General features: G+C 45.6%; 1 protein-coding gene across 4 annotated transcripts in view; it reads right to left on the reverse strand.

The window, feature by feature from the left end:
- Window positions 1-17,438, reverse strand: part of LOC102688701 (mitogen-activated protein kinase kinase kinase kinase 5) — a 53,432-nt gene that overhangs the window by 33,471 nt on the left and 2,523 nt on the right. For all 4 annotated transcript variants that reach the window (XM_069186385.1, XM_069186384.1, XM_069186383.1 and 1 more), the window contains exon 2: window positions 1,212-1,269. In XM_069186385.1, the coding sequence (XP_069042486.1) occupies window positions 1,212-1,269 (58 nt within the window). The remainder of the gene's footprint in view (window positions 1-1,211; window positions 1,270-17,438) is intronic.

Below are 17,438 nucleotides of genomic sequence, written 5' to 3' on the forward strand. Positions count from 1 at the left end.
TTTGAGCTGATAACAAGGACAATTTCTAAAGTTTTTGTGCTGTAGAATCTTCGGACATGCTTAAGGTGTAACCCTTTACAAGAGACAATTAAAATATACAGGAGAGTTTAAGTCAACATACATAAACCTTCAAAAGTTTGGGAACACTGCAAAGAGGCTGGGTTTTGAAGAATTCATGAATATCTTTGTGACCCTTTATAGATACCCATCTCCTCTTATCTCTTACACTGCAGACCCTGATGTCTCAGCATGACGACAGCATCCTTTGTACTAGAAAAACTGCAACTGTGGAGTGTGTTTGTGTCGCCTGCTTATTGCTGTTAATTATACCGTCATTACAGCTACCTTTTTCTACCAACTGTAAAGAGTTCAAAGTGCAAATTAAAGTTGTGGTTCAAATATGTACCCTAAAGATGATCAGGCAACACATACACAATCTCCAGTTGTACATTGTTCACATAAGGAAGTCAATCACATTTTAGAGAAAACATCCTCACCGGTATCTGCAAAAGCTGAACTTTTATAGAAGTGCCAGTTAATTGTTCACAGGTGGGAAGAAGAGATTATATTAATCCTGGACTCAGAGTGAAGAAACGCCTGGACAGCAAACTCATTTTCTCTTCCTCCAAGGTTTTGGTAAATTGTTTCACTTATGTGCTTTTAATAGGAGTTTGAAAAAAAGTGGAACAAATTTCACTCGCAGTTCTGCTATTGCCCCACCCTTATTTACCCCTCGGCTGTCACCAGGAGCTGCAGTTACCAGTTCTCCAAAGACATGCAACCCCTGGATGAAACTCGGCCACAGGAAATTTTCTCATAGCCGAACCATGCTCATACCATTCAGTACATCACCTTTGTAGGCATCATGCTTTACTACAGTATATACAGTATCTCTGGCTGTACTGAGCGTTAATACAGGTGTGTTGATATAGAGTCTAGTTTACGGCAGCAGTGAGGAAAGGTAGTTAGGGCTGAGGGCTGAGAGCTCTTAACTGAAAGGTTGTGGGTTCGAATACTAGCTAGAGCACTGTTGTGCTTTGAGCAAGCTACCTTACTCAGATTGCTACGTGAAAGTCTTTGCTGTATAAATAGGATGCAGTGCAAATGGCTCTGGATAAAACTGGTACCCATAAAAATAAAAAACACTTTCCGTGCCACCTCCCTTCGGCTTTCTGCTGAAAAGGCCAGAACTGCTGATCAGCCCGACTCACCTGGTTCCGTCTTGATGATTTTGATGGCTGCCAGCTCTCCGCTCTGCTTGTTTCGTGCCTGAAAGTGAAAGCAGAAGAACTCAATCAGATAATGACACACGCTTTAGTTTTGCGCTACGTGTGGATTCCCTAAATTCCCCTACACTAACGTTTGCAGACAAATGTTAGCTGATCAGCTTCGGAGTGATTACGGGGGATGCCAGACTTTAGATGGGCCAGCATCTGGTGCACAGTCCATTCGTCCTGTTGCTGGTGGCAGTGGACTGTCCGGTGCAAGTGTGCGGTCAGCTCATGTTGGGGAACTTGCATCTGTGAGAGTAAAACCCAACTTTACCCACTGTGGGATGAGAATTTCACTGCCCCACGTCCATCCTAACCACAATTTGTATAATGGCTTCAAAACTATAGTTGGGAGGCTCATGAGTGACACAGTAAAGGAGCTTCTAGCGAGGACAGGTTGAGCCTTATTGTCGAGACTCCGTCATTAGTCATTAGTCATCCAGGTGGGGCTGCACATTGGTGGTAGTGGAGGGGAGTCCCCATTACCTGTAAAGCGCTTTGAGTGGAGTGTCCAGAAAAAGCGCTATATAAGTATAAGCAATTATTATTATTATTATTATTATTATTATTATTATTATTATTATTATTAGTCGACTGCAGTCAGGGGCTCATGACTGGCCAGCTGGCTCCAGGGCTGGGTGCTCCTTGGGCTTCCAGGTGTTATCCACAGCAGTCACTAGGCTTCCTTGCCCAGTGCCTGGGATTCTGCTTTGGTGTGTGTGAGAGATGCGCTGTATGGAGGGTGCCGGCAGGATTGAGCAGCTTCATGTTAATTGTTAGTTGACTGGCATTAAAATGGCCATGGCAGGCCTAGTTCTCATTGGCTGGGCCATCAGCCAGTTAACTCCTCGGGTGGCAGCTTCTAGCTCAGAAAAGATGCTAAGCAGGCAGCCGAGCTCAACGTCGGTTTTTGAGTTTTTCAAAAAGCTGGAGTTTCTTCTTCCTTTTTGAGCTGAATGCGTTGCATTTTGTTCTGTGTTAAACAAAGCACTATGTCTTGAAAAAAATCCTCCAACCTCTGGTCTTCTCTCAATGCCCATACAAGAGCTAGGATGTGACAAATGACATCCAGGTGGATGCTGCACATTGGTGGGGCTGGAGGGGATCCCCATTACTTGTAAAGCGCTTTGAGTGGAGTGTCCAGAAAAGCACTATATAAGTGTAAGCAATTATTATTATTATTATTATTATTATTAATCATACTCTACTGAAATACAGCAAATTTCATCCCCTCTATGACAGGCTTGTAGAAATTAAGAGCACGTTCAGCAATAGACTGATTCATCCACGGTGCGACAGGGAGCGCTACAGGAGGTCATTCTTGCCTTCTGCCATAAGACTGTACGACGCACCCACCTTGCGTCTGGGCAGAGGCAACACTGACAGTGACCTGTTTCTGGACTGAACGGTAAACTGATACATCTGTTCTTTTTCTTTTCCCGCTTACAACCATTTTTTGTGCAATATATGCCAGGGACCCATGTAATACATTTATATTTATATCTATATTTACATCTATATTTATATTCATATGTGCGATACGATTTTACTGCGTACTGTTCTGTTCTAGTTTGTTCTTTGTGTGTCCGGACTGTGAGTAACTCTTTTAGTGCACCCTCACTGTACTGATTGTATTGTATGTATTGTACAATTATTATTATTGTGTCATTCGTTACACTGTGGCTGTGTTGTCTGTGTTAAGCTGCTTTTGCACTGCAATTTCCCTCACGGGATCAATAAAGTATCTATCTATCAAACCCTTGGTTTAACAGACATTGGATTTTAGTGGACACAGTCTTTATCTTTATCTTTTGGAAATTTCCCCCTGGACTTTACCAATCATGGCCTCCTAATAATCCCCCTCTCTGAAATGGCTTCATCACTCTGCTCTCCTCCCACTGAGAGCTGGTGTGTGGGGAGAGGACTAAAAGGCCAAAAAGGAATGAATGTTAATGATGCCATATAGGGCTGGAGCAGTTTATAGAGGTATTGTCTGTGTTTTGTACGCTTTAGCAATTAAAACTAAAAAACTAAAAAAACTAAAATGTTAATAATATGTTTAAAAAAACTCTAAATAGGTTAAAAACTCAGGAGTATCAATAGTGCAGGGATAAGTCACTTGTTAAAGATGGGTGTTATTTGTGTTTTGTATGCTTTAGCCAATTTTGTACAGTATACTAAAGAGAAATTAAGTTAAGAGCTTGAGTATATATATAATAATATATAATATAATAAACACATTTTCACTGTGTTGATTGCAATTGTGATAAAATGAGTCAAAAGATCCAATAAGCATAAATAGTATGTACTGTATAGATGTTCTGGGGCCGATAAAATCTAATTTGAGGTTGAATAGACATTTGGCCATAACAGACACCCCTTCTCCCCTGTTAGTCTGTTGAACTGAGTGTTTACTGTTATTTAAGGTGACCGCATAGTGTCACGGAAAGGAAACACTGTAAAATACAAATGGCACACTTGGCAATTATGATGCAGAGTCCGTGCAGAGCTGCTGTGCAGGTTTTCTGCAAGCTTCATTCATGTTTTGCTAAGGTGACCCCGCAAGGGTGGGCTGGCCGGGACCCCTCTACTCCCCCCTGATGGAACCTTTTCACTAATGGAACATTCTATGATGATGACATCACCACCATGTGCAGTGCTTTCCACCCACAGAGAAACTACACTGGTAAACAACACAGACGCAGGCCGGCCACTGGCCCCCACAAGAGCCTCTTATACAACACAGACACAGGCCAGACACTGGCCCCAACAGGAGTCTCTTATACAACACAGACACAGGCCAGACACTGGCCCCAACAGGAGTCTCTTATACAACACAGACACAGGCCAGACACTGGCCCCAACAGGAGTCTCTTATACAACACAGACACAGGCCAGACACTGGCCCCCACAAGAGCCTCTCATACATCACAGACACAGACCAGACACTGGCCCCCACAGGAGCCTCTTGTACAACACAGACACAGGCCAGACACTGTCCCCACAAGAGCCTCTCATACAACACAGACACAGACCAGACACTGGCCCCAACAGGAGTCTCTTATACAACACAGACACAGGCCAGACACTGGCCCCCACAAGAGCCTCTCATACATCACAGACACAGACCAGACACTGGCCCCCACAAGAGCCTCTTGTACAACACAGACACAGGCCAGACACTGTCCCCACAAGAGCCTCTCATACAACACAGACAAGAACAATTACACTCCTGTGTACTCCACAGGAGATCTCTGCTCAATACCTTTACCTGCAGGACCGTAGCTGTCTTGGGACCAGAGCTGAAAGCCCCTGATCTAAATAATAACCTCTGCAGTGTTCTATTACACTGAGAACATTGATTTCACTCAGGTGTCCAGTGCCAAGATATTAACACACTATAAAATTGTATTGTAACACCAATACTATGATATGAACATATTGATGTTCATGCTTGTTTATCCAACATATTCCCGTGCTGGGGGGTGAAGACCCAAATACAGTTATTTTCTCACACTCATCGTTTGCTAGACAGATGTAAAAAAAACCGCTCAAGACCTTTTCGATTTTCGCTCTGTATTGGCTGACAGGACCTATATTTAGATGCCTGCCTAACGCTCAAAGGTTGAAAATAGCAGTCTCCCCCCGCCCCTCCTCCAGCCACCCCCCATCGCTGAGCAGTGGAAAAAGGCAGAGAGCCCATGATCTTCTCGACAGGTTGATGGGGCTGGCAAGCAAAGAGTTCAGAGAAGGCAAAACAACAGGAAGACCATCGGCCGCGCCGCGCGCGTTTCCGCTGAAACACCACCCCGCTTCGGAAAGTTCGGGCGGACTGATGTGGACGAGAAGGACAGCTGAGCCCAGCCGGCCGACAGGGGCTCGAGACCGCAAACACAACGACCACCAAGCCCCCCGTCTTTCAACACAGCCCGGCTGTCGAACATCTCCCTCTCCTGCGGTGTTTGCAGAAGGGCTTGCATCACCAGCCCCCAGCAAATGCCGGCTCATTGGCAAAAAAAAAGACCCACAACACAGTTGTTCATTACTAATCCCCTCACACAGACCTCAGGTGCCTGTAGCCGTTTTCTGGAAATACAGGCAGAATCTCCAAGTCGTTAAGAAGACGGGCGGTAGGCTGAAGAGGAGAGTATCGGTCGACAGTAATTATCCGTTACTTCAGGTGGGATACTTGATTCATCCCGCGGGTTTTTCTCCTAGAGTCCTGCAGCCTCCCTGGACACCCTTCCTCAACCCCAGTCCATTAGAACAGAACGTCTCTCACACGCAGGCCACCTCCTGTGAAGGCAAGCGCATGCGCGCAGAAGTCTGGGGCCGCTTCTGAGGTTTTTTTTTAATCTGGGATAGCAGCTACACAAGGCTGTCCCAGATTCCTAGATTGCATTGCTCTACTCTTCTCACTCACTCAAGGGTGGAGCGCTGGTTCTGTGGCTCAGGATCTGCATCTGTGGCTTGAAGGTTGCTGTTTCAAATCCCGCAGCTATCAGAGGAATCCTACTCCATTGGGCCCCTGAGCAAGGCCCTTTACCCCAACTGCTCCAGGGGTGCTGTATAAATGGCTGACCCTGTGCTCTGACCCCAAGCTTCTCTCCCTGTCTGTGTGTCTCATGGAGAGCAATAACCCTATACATGCAAAAAATTGTATAAGGTTAATAAAGTGATATTATTATTATCTTATTTCTGTAGAGAGACTTTAGGAAATGATAGGCATTTTGTTTGAAACTGACCATTAATCCTGCCAGATGTGTGTTTTGTAGGACGCAAAGTAGCCTTTCAGCTCAGTGGCTGTGTGGAGAGGAGCACCTGCTGTTGAGCACAGAGAGTCAGCGAGAGTGGAGGGTGAACAGAACGGAGGGGATACAACATTTCAGACTGGCTGCACATTTACTTTTTACTTGGATTTGTTTTTATCAGCGTTAGCTGTTAGAACAGTAAAAAGTGGGCAGGAAATATAAAAAGTAGGCTTTGAATAGATTGTTGGTGCTCATGACATACACACAGTCCATTGCAATTTCTGTTAGAGCGTAACATGTCTAAGTCTTCAGCATCAGCAGCGTATGTTTCTATCCTCCCAATTTGCAGTCGCCAGCTGAGCTCACCGCTATGGCAAGGAGTTACCAGTGGTGCCTTTCTCAGTGGCAGAATCGTCACAATCCCAGAGCGCCACGCGGAGTCCCGTCCCAGGGAGCCAAGCTGAGCCATGTGCTTTGGGTTAGGGAATCCCGCTGACAGCCAGGTCACAATCCCACGGGCTGGAGGGTTCATCCCCGCTGTGCTCCGGGGCGAGCGGTAATGCTCGACATTCAAAATCAAGGGGCCTGGCTTTGATGCACATGATAACGTAACAAACGCATTCTGAGGCCCGGAGAAGAGCCTGAAAATGAGTTTTCTCCAGGCTTTAAGGAGACCATCCACAAGCAGTGTGATTGGCAACACAGTTAGCCCTGCCCCTCGGCCCACACCTACACCCTCTACCTCATTATGATTTCTTATTGCACATCTCCAGTCATTGTTTACACGTCTGCATTGTTTACATTCAAGCTGTTTACTTGTTTACTTGTACACTGTCTACTGTTTGTTGTCTTGATGCACTGTCTGCACTTTGTGTTTTTACACTTGTTTTAACAATTGAGAGACTTTCTGCAAGTAAGAATTCCATTGTACCAGTACGTGTACTGGTTACATATGGCAATAAAGTTCAAGTTCAGCCAGGTTAAGAGAGACTCCAGACAACAGCGTTGGATCCACAGTGGCTGAGAGTAAGACTGAATTCCATTACCGTGGCTTCAGAGCCTCGGAAGAGATCTCGATTTCTACATATAAGATGCTTTGCAGTCTCACCTTGACTGCCTAGGACCTGGGTGGACAGGTGGAGACATTCTAGGGGAGGAAGACCTCTCCTTGTATGGTAAGTGGGGGCGATGCAGGTTATTTGAGCTGCCCTTTCAGTGTCCCTTCACAACATCCATGATCACAATCAGCAGCTACTTCTGACTGTGTTCAACAAACCGCTTAATCCTTTGCAGATCCGAATTTATTTCAAACCCCAGAGGTGAAATTCGGAAACAGAGATGTTTCTATATGCACACCCACACTTCAAACACGCACTAAGTTTTTTTAAAAGAAACGAACACAACGGCGCTGGATGGATTACTGCATGCAGCTCCTGGACAGCTGTACAACACCGCAGTTTCACTTGGGAATGGTGGCACCTCCATCCAGCCAAACTGTCCAAGATAGCAATGAAGGAATGCGCTTGAATCCTTCGACGCGGTCCTCTCAACATCTGGGACGATCTGGCACGTTAGGGGTACGAAAGAGGAGATTGTGTTTTCCTTCATTCCGAACATCAATCAGAACTGAGGAGAATTCATGTCTAAAACACGTCAGGTTCCGCACCTAACTTGTGGGGTTGGGTGCAGTGCCGTTTCTACTGATTTCCAAGCCTGCAAGTATCTTTCCAAAGGTGATTATTGAAACTAAAGTGCAAATATTAAAATAAGTGACGCTCAACCACGCTCCCTCTGCTCTTGAGCTCGTTTGAGTTCCTCATTCGTGCGTCTATTTTGGTACGCACTAATGCGTCTATTATTTGTTTCACATATAATTACTTAAAAATAAAAAGAAGAAGCTGGGTGGAAAGACAGAGCAAAACCTGTGTAAACCACAGCGTCAGATCGGGACAGCGTTTGCCATTAGCTCTATTTAGTGATTGCCATTTGCCTATAATTACCTGACATACCAATCCAAAATAGAGGAACTGTCTACTTTTTTTCTACATTACTCTACATTACTTCTACATGACGCCCTCCACCCACCAGCCTGGCAGGGTACATTAGCCTCTTCCCGAGGGTTTGCATAAAGGCCCACAAGCTCACGAGTTCACGTTACACTAGACAATGAGGTGTTTGAGCGTGCTCCACCCCATGCTTGGCGTTGTGCCAGCGTAATGCATCTGTTTCACAGCAGCTACTTTTAATGCAGCAAGCAACGTGCCTATCGAACTATGATAGTGGGTTGAAGTTATCAGCTTTCCACTGTGTTTGGATAGTGTCACGCAAGAACTGTCTTGCTGTGAAAGTAGATAGGAGAAAATGTAGGCAGTGCTTTGTGTTGATAAGTTGAAGATGTCTCTATGTAGTGGATGGAAAGGACGATTTCAGGGCAGACTTTGCTCTGAGTGTATCTGGCCCAAGGATGTCAATGGCCAATTATTTAAAAATATTTCAGAAATGTTCAGGTGGTTATAGTTTCCAGCCAACACGCTCTGCTTTCAGGTGGTGCAGTGCAAGCTCTGCAGATACCCATGCAGTAGTCTCTGTACTGTATGTCCTGCAGCTGCAGAAATTCTGCAGAAGCTGCCTCCTGAGATTTCAATCATCACTGAATCAGGAACCAAGGGACAGTGATAAAAAAAAGATCTTAACCCGTCACATACCTATTGTAATTATTCTGTTGGCCCTTTTGCCCTAGAGGTCTACAGATGTTACAATGAGCTCTCAAGTCAATGCAGCTTGGTTTGCTCACGCCAGTGTGGTGCCATACCAAACTCAAAGATACAACAAAAATGTCATAGGATGTAAATAGAATGTTTTTAGGCTGAAAAAAATCTAATCTGAGATTTAATGGACATTACAACCCCCATGTAGCGGGGATCTGAGAATTCTAGGCCTATTATGGTTTATATTATTTTATAAAGTAAACTTTTTTTTTATTTTACTAAGTAACTTTATTTCTGTATTCACACCCATCAATGCTGACGCATTGCCAGTAGTTCTAAGGAAGTGCAATTCTAAACTTCAGAAGGATGACAGAAGAAAACAAAAAAATTTCTGTGTACATTTTTTGTGCAAACTCTTTCATCTATAACTAGAGCCAAAAATACTAGAAAACAATAAATGGCTAAGGGTGGCACAGTGGCACAGGAGTTAGCATTGCTGCCTTGCACTGCCAGGGCCCTGGGTTCAATTCCAGACCTGTGGTGCTGTCTGTGTGGAGTTTGTATGGTCTCCCCATGTTTCAGTGGGTTTACACTGGGTGCCCCATTTTCTTTCCACAGTCCAAAAACATACTGGTAGGTTAATTACTGTAGGTCCTTTGTGTAAGTGTGTGCATCTGTGTGATGGAGTGGTGTACCCTGCATTGTGCCCGTTGCTTGCTGGGGTAGACTCTGACTCTCCCTCAACACATTGGGAGTGGTTGGAGTGGTTTGAGTGGAGTGGTTGCACTGTGGCTGAGGACCTGCGCCTGTGGCTGGAAGGTTGCTGGTTCAAATCCCACAGCCGGCAGAGGAATCCTACTCGATTTGGCCCCTGAGCAAGGCCCTTAACCCCAACTGCTCCAGGGGCGCTGTACAATGGCTGACCCTGCACTCTGACCCCAAACTTCTCTCCCTGTCTGTGTGTCTCATGGAGAGCAAGCTAGGGTCTGCAAAAAGACAAATTCCTAATGCAAGAAATTGTATATGGCCAATAAAGTGATCTGATCTGAACACTTTTACGGGGGATTATTAAGTTCATGTGGTATTTCTTCTTCAGAACTCCTGAGCTTTTGACAGGAAATACGTAAGTCTGACACACAAAGCTAGCCCGAGCTGTGGGAAAGGGTGAGCGAACTCGTGCGTATGGTGTTTATTTTGAGAATGCAGGAGCCCAGCGGAGTGGAAGGAGTGGACAGAAAGAACCAGAGGAGGGGGAGGGGTCAGGGAGACAGGGAGGTGAGCGCCAGACCTCCCGTGTTCCTGTTTCTGATTTAGGACACATCAAGAAAAAAAAAAAAGGCTGCGCGTCACTTCCTCTCTCTACCTGGCAGCGCAGCTGCGAGTTCCGACTGCTCTCTGCCTGGAAACTCCAGCGACCGCTGAGACGCTACCGCAGGAAGGGCAGGGTGACGGTACAGTACACCTCGGCTGCACTACTGTAAGCCCCCCCACAGCACGAGAGAGGCCTGCCAGGGGTGCTCGGGTCTGACTCCGCGCAGCAGTCTGCTGTCGCTCCGTTAAAGCCCAGCGCTCTTCAATCGCGCCGTGGAAACCATCTCTGTTCTTGTGCACAGCAGAAGCTGTGCAATCCTTGTTTGTGTTAATACAGAAGGTTCAATTTAACTCCCAGATCAACCCCAAAGTATGATTAAACATAAAGAGCTATCCACGTGGTACTGCTGTAGATCACATTTTCTACTTCTAACCGAGGATAAATGAATGCAGCCGACAGTGAAATCAGCATGATGAATGTAATCTGAATAAGTCTATTATCAATCAGGATAAAAGAACAATTCATAGTAGTTCTAAAAACTTTACCGCCATTGTAATATGGAGCCCTGTATCTGCGGTGAAAACTGAGTTTTATAGCATAGTATAAGAACTGAAGAATTAAACCCGTTTGTTAGTGGGAGGGAAAGACTGAAAAGGAGAAGAAGATTTTCAGTGCATTTTCCCCCCAGCAAAACTTGCAGATGATTATTTTCAGAAACTTGAACCTGAGGTGCCAATACAGGCGGTTGCTCAAAAAATCAAATCGGTCAATGTTTTCACATGAGCAGTTTGCAAACAGGAACACACTTTCTCTCACAGCTGTGAGGGTCATGAATGGCATGGTCGGTCTTTCCTTTATTTGTGGGCTGCAGTATGTAGGGTTTACACCCTCTGGTCGCCTGTAGAGCTCACTTTCCTCTGATAGCTGTCCTGCAGAAAAGCACGGGAGATTCTGCAGGGAAACTTCTGAGAATTCAGCTGAGGGACACGGGTGTGCGCGCGTGTGGGTGTTTGTGTGAATTGGCGTCTCTGATAGACAGAGAGATCGAGGTCCCATCACACCTCCCTACACACTGACACGCCTGCAGCGAGCTGCACTGTGGACATCAGTTACTCAACGCACTGCAAGGCTGCAAAACATTCATTTGTACGTCTGGCAGCCAACGCTACAAATTCCTAGCAATGTGCGATCACCGCAGTGGGCAAACTTCACAAGTGAACTTGTCGCCTGAGCGAATAACTGTCATCTTGGCAAAACAGTGAAGAACGACTGAAAATGCAGACCTGCTCTGTGCAAACTGCTGAGGCTAAGCTTGGGAGAGATTGACATCAATGGGAACTGACTGATAAAAAGGTGGCTTGCACTGTAGGAGCTAAAGGCTCTGAAGATCAAAATGAAAAAAAAAAACATATACTGCCTTATAACAGATACAGAAATCTACTACCCAGAATAAAATAAAGTACATATTGGCTCTGTGTTGGAGCATTTGATTAAAAAAAACTGCAATTCCTGCGTAGCTGTTCTGGAAATTGGAAAAAAAGATGAAGTGATTCGTTGAAATGAATCAAAGCTATCGGGGTCTCAGGTCACCCTGTGACTCTTAGGGACCACAGGTGACCACCACTGTTGCAGACAGCCCAACTCAACACCTTAAAAGCCAGAGAAAGAATAGAGAGAAGAGTTAGAGTTTGGTACCTTAACCAACAACAACTACCCTCTGTGAAAGCTTACCATGGTAAGTCATTGTAGTTATATCTGACATTTTACTCTGCTTCTATGATGTATCTGCTTTGCTTTGCTGTGGTTTCTTTGTGGTTGAATAATGCTTTATCACACATCTCTGTGCTTCTTCCATGTTTTCACTATGCATCAGTGCTCTTCACTGTCCTTGTGCCAGGGTGTGGCCTGGTGCCCTGTCCCATACTGCCTGGTGCACTGGAGGCTGTCCAATCCCTGCATGTTCATCACCCTGCCGGTCTGCCCCCTCTCTGGCTGCGGGGAGCCTGTGCACAGATGAATATCACGGCCTTTCTCACTTCTGCTTTCTGGTTCTGCTGCTTCTAAAACTGGCACCTGGCTCTTGTGCTGCGAGAGTGCACACGACCTGTGCAGTCCTGTGCTGACGGGGGGCGGGTGTCTCACTGATCAATGGGGCTGAGTAACAGGATGAGCTTCAGAACAGGGGCATGCAAATATACTGCAGCTCAAGCGCCACACGTCTTTATTGGGCTTCACGCACACACACACTTCATTCATTATTGAATTCCAAAACTCTTTTTTTTTCATTTACAGGCTCTTACATGAAACCTGTTCAAAGCTAAAAGCCGAGTTCTCTCTGCAAGTGTCTTTCATCTGTGTATTCAGTGAGACCAGAGTTTGACATCTTTTGGCTTTCTGTCTGTGTAAAGTGCCTGTTTTTTTTGTGCGGGGGGGGATTTTTGTAGATAGTGGTTTATGTTTGACTGTATAATCAAAACTACAGTAGCAAGGGGGTGTCCCATGGAATTTGAGCTTACTAAGGAAGCAGCCTTATATCCAGACCCTGTCTGATTTGCTCATATCAATGGATTCCACAAGGATTATCTAAGATTTTCTGCAGTTCTGCACTTTAAGATTCTAGGCACACTAGACTGAAGATCCGTTGTTCCACGTGCTCCAGGATGGACTCCGAGTTCTTTCCAGGAATCAGCGGCTCTCTGACGAATAAATGGGATAACTAGGAGATCTGAGGGTACTGATGCTACTCTTCCCCACCTTCAAACTACTATTCCTTTTGTAAAAAAAAAAACCCAAAATATCATGCAAATCAATAAAAATTCAAATTTCTTTTGTCTTCCAGCCAGCCAACATCTCTCTGTCTCTCTTCACCCTAGCCCCTAAACATGACAGTGTGGTTTGACAGCAAGGTTAGCGAAGAAGGCAGACACTCGGTGAGCCCCGTGAGTCTGTTTCTGCTCTCCTTCAGTCACATTATGTGTAGGGCCAAAGAGAGCTAAACAGCCAGAAAACACAAAACAAGATCAAAACTGTCTTTTTCCACAGTATTCCTGAAAGGCAACGTGGTCCGAGAGTTACTTTCGAATTCGTTTTACTGCGATTGTCCCACAGAATTCACAATCCTGTTTGAGGATTGAGTTATGGTCCAACGTGCAAACTGGGTTTTTACCCTGAACGGACAGCATCTGAAATCCCTAGTGAAGACTGCTATACGTGCTTCAGTAGCTAGTTCACTTGTGCCGACAGACTGAGGGATGGACTTTTTAAACCCGCAGCTACAGTATGTACGGTGCCGTTTGTGCATCGTGTGCTGAAAAGACTACAGTTGCAGCAGAAAAGACGGCGGTCACATTTTCTGTGCTGTTTTTCTCCCTAGCTGCGAAGCACCTCACGGAGCAGGCACGAACACAGCTGTTCTGCTGCGGCTGGGCTGCAGACTCTCATGCAACAGGGCTCGTTTTTTACACCACATTTGCAGAGGCGTCACAGGCTGGTGGGACAGCTCTTCTGCTTTGGTACCATTAGAGGCTTGGCAGGGCTCTGCACATGGCTTTGTGAAAGAAGCAGATGCAATAAAAAAAACACCTCCAGCAGCTTTTTCCACGGATAATCAGTATTCCCTCCCTTCTCTCATTACCCTAGCAGGACACCTCAACCGCATGTTCTCTCAGGGCTAAGCTCTACATTCAGTCTTTTAGCCATCTTGCTAGTCCCCGGTCTCTCATGTCACTGGCTGTATTTCCAGCGTCTGGTGGAAGACTCCTGCCTCATTGCAGCTGGCAGCCTGGCCCATGGATCACCGGGATGAAGGAGTGTGGAGCCTTGGCTGTCTGCATCTGCTAGGCCTGTTGAGAATGCTGTTGACAATGCTCAGGCCAATGGCTGACATGTTTGCCTATGATGCCCAAGGGATTTCATTTGATTCAGCTGGGCTCTCTTCAGGGACCAGGTTGTCCCTGTTGGCACAGATCCCGTGCCTGGCAATCAACACAAAGACTGCCTAATGCCATGTCACATCGTGACATCTGACCGATCCATGTTTATTCCAGAGTAAAAATAATCTATCATACAAATGGCAGTAGTATTAGAAAGGGTAAATTATCAAATCAAATCCAAATAGTCCCATCTTCTAAATTAAAAAAATCAGGAAACTATAAAGATGTTTGCCCAAATGCACGCCGATCCCCATGTTCCAGGTGTTGCGGGTTCAAGTCCAGGCCATGCCAGTGGCCAGCTGTGATTCCGCAAGCACTAGAGCACAGTTTGCTCAGCAATGCCGAGGGATGGGCTGGGATTAGTTCTCTAAAACTCTCTCAGTTCCTAGCAATACAACCACCTCTGTGCCTGTGGCCTAACGTTACTGTCCGTGAGCGACACGCCTCTCCTGCAATTGGCACTGAGCCTCCTGCACCAGGCTGTGATGCCCATGATATGTCCGTAGGCTCAAAAAGTCATAACTCAAAAAGTTATGTGTTTCATGGCTAGGAACCCTCATCTGCACATGTGGGAGAATGAGGAACCATAAGCAGAATGAGTCGGCCTACGGTTCCTCATTCTCCCACATGTGCAGATGAGGGTTCCTAGCCATGAAACACATAACTTTTTGTAAAAATGTTTTTGTTTGTAAAAATGCGCATACAAACCAAAATAAACAGACCTTACAAAAAAGAGGCATGAAACTCTTCACCTGGTTGCACAGTTTAGGTTAAGGAATCTCAGTCTTTCCAGTCTAGGACAAAGACGATGTGGTCCAAGTACATGTCTACTTCACACTAATTGCCAATACAAGGACACAGGTTAACAAATAGAAAATAAAGTTGATATCCTTTAGAATGGAAAACAGGAAGCATTTCTTTATACAAAGGACTGTGTGTGTATCTGGGGCTCACTAGCCAGGCACTAGAGACTAAACTACCTAACAAGCAAGGCAGGCTACATGGCCTCATCCTTTCTTATGCTCTTAAGTACGAAATACTGATACTCTTATCCTTATATAGACTTCTTCACCCACCCCGCCCACTGCTATGTAGTTAATTGATATACTATAATTCTGTAAAGTGCTCTGTGGCAAACCATTGAGAAAGGATCTACAGCAAATGAAAGACTGAATGTAATGCCTTAAGATTATATGTGCAACACTGTTAAGCCCAAGGAGCACTTGAAGGGAGAAGTAAGGAGGAAATTTCAGTGAAGACCATTTATACCAGGAGCCACTGGGTTGTAGCAGAAACCCTGGATGCAGAGCTGATCGAGCTGTCATGTGGACACGGGAGAGTGGTAAGAGGGAGAAGATGTGCTGATTGGGTTGATCTTTGCAGAACATAGTCACAGACGCGAGCAATTAAAAAAAAATACAAGCAGGAAACAAAAAACTGGAGCAAACCGAGTTCCCCAGACCTGAAAATCATACACAGGACAAAAAACCTTGAGGGTCCAAGAGAGATACGTGATAGCTATCTGCAGGTCTGCGTACAGACTGATGATGATGTGCTTGGTAATTAGCTCTTCGCTTTATAGATTTCTCTGCTTTCACACACGGAACGTAGGTCTAACAAGTTGCACTTTTGCTGCTGGATTAAAACACCTTTACATGCGACACAGGGCCTGCTGCAAATGTTCAGGCAAAGGGCTGATGTTTGCAGAATGGTCAGTGAAATGCAAAAGCTTAAGAATTGCAAATGGTTCCGGTGCAACAGGGCAGGTTTTAACATGGCACCTTTCAGCAACAAGGATACCCTGGGGGAAACAGTGATGCTCAGCATACTTTGAGAAAACACAAGGGCATCCCCCTTTGAAGAACAGACAGGAGTGCTGTCAGGCACCGGAACCATGACGTGAAAGCACTGAATCTGATGCGAACAGCCGCTGTTGAAGGTCTGATTGCTGACGGAGGTTGCAGTTGACTGTCAGCCAACCAGACTGGAGCAAAAGCTGATTAGTCAGCTTCCAGTCTCCATTTTTAAAAACAGAAAAGACCTATTTAGCAGTTTTTTGCCATGGAGGGTCACTGATGAAAAGTCCCCAAATCGTGTGAGGCGTGGTTGCTTCCAGGTAGATGCAGAAACGCAGAGGCACTGCCTTCTCCTCTTGGTATCCAGCTGTCATCGCTAACCCTGCCTGCAGCCGGCCTTCGATGTGGAAACCTCACGACACACGCTGCGCGTTGGCTGAAGAAACTAGAGCACGTTGCAGCACTGCAATGCAGCAAGCATGCCTAGCCCACTTAAATGTCAGGACTGCCTGTGGCGCAATCTGGGTTAACACGTTCTGGACACACAGCAGTGGCAGTCCGGCTGAAGGTTCCTGCAGTTCCCACTCCGTAGGCGTGACAACGATCAAGGCACTGATCTCTGAACACCAGCTTAAACGGCCTCCATGCTGTGTTCCCTGTTGCGCTGGGGTAACAGTCTAGCCATCTTTACTACAGAGTGACCTCCATGCCAGTTTCATCTCCGTTGTTTCGGGGTTGGTATTCCTTTAGGATGATCAGATTAGGTTGATGCAACATCTTTTTTTTGGGACTTGGTACCATTATACGCGAGTGTCTCTTTCCTCCGTCTAAAAACCGAGACAAGACCCAGAGTGGCAGGATCTGCATTGCGAGGGACACACCTCTGTCCCTCCAGCCGAAAGCTGCTGAGCATGATCACTGCAGGGGTTTTCAGCTACAGAAAACGAAGCTCGGGCTTTCCGGAGGTTCTGGGGAGATTTCTGGTGCTTGACAGACCTCAAAAGTAACAGACAAAAGACGTTTCTCGCGTTTCGACCACCAGCCACTGACTCATCAGCAGCAAATCCCTTCTATTGTTTTCCTGTGCAGTCGAGGTTTATTTCTACAGGGCTCCTTCAGTTGCTGACTATAACTCATTACTGTGTGTAAAGCGTTAGTTTGCTTAGTAAGTAATTACATTTACATGCACGTTAATGAATAATACAGTAGATACCTTCTCAGTATGGGTCTCTTTTATGGAATCATGAGCTTCTCTGCCCTAAATATAGCGCTGGGTTAAGTGAAACCTTTGACCCCAATCAAACCTTTGACCCCAACCTCCCCTTTGCATGATCCAGACCTAGAACTTCAGGGTGCATTTCCCCTCTCCATTCAGAAAGAGGTTTAGTCATTTTCCTTAGGAATGTGAATTTAATCCATGGCCCAAATTATGACATTGTTATGTGGAGAAAAAAAATGGAAACTAATATTTGCATTCGAGCGAAAAGCTTTGCAGGTTTGTCTCGTTGGAAAATCTTTCAACGCATTCTTTAAAATCTTTTATCTATTATCTCCAGACTGCAATAATCACTTCACATGTTGTTCCTCTCCATGTTCTCCTGTTCCAGTGCACATTTTCTCAACTGGTTGTGGGATCAGTCTCCAGGTACAGTATATCCCCACCCTCTG

The sequence above is a fragment of the Lepisosteus oculatus genome, chromosome 3 (assembly GCF_040954835.1).
Source record: "Lepisosteus oculatus isolate fLepOcu1 chromosome 3, fLepOcu1.hap2, whole genome shotgun sequence".
In the NCBI taxonomy this organism is placed as follows: Eukaryota; Metazoa; Chordata; class Actinopteri; order Semionotiformes; family Lepisosteidae; genus Lepisosteus; species Lepisosteus oculatus.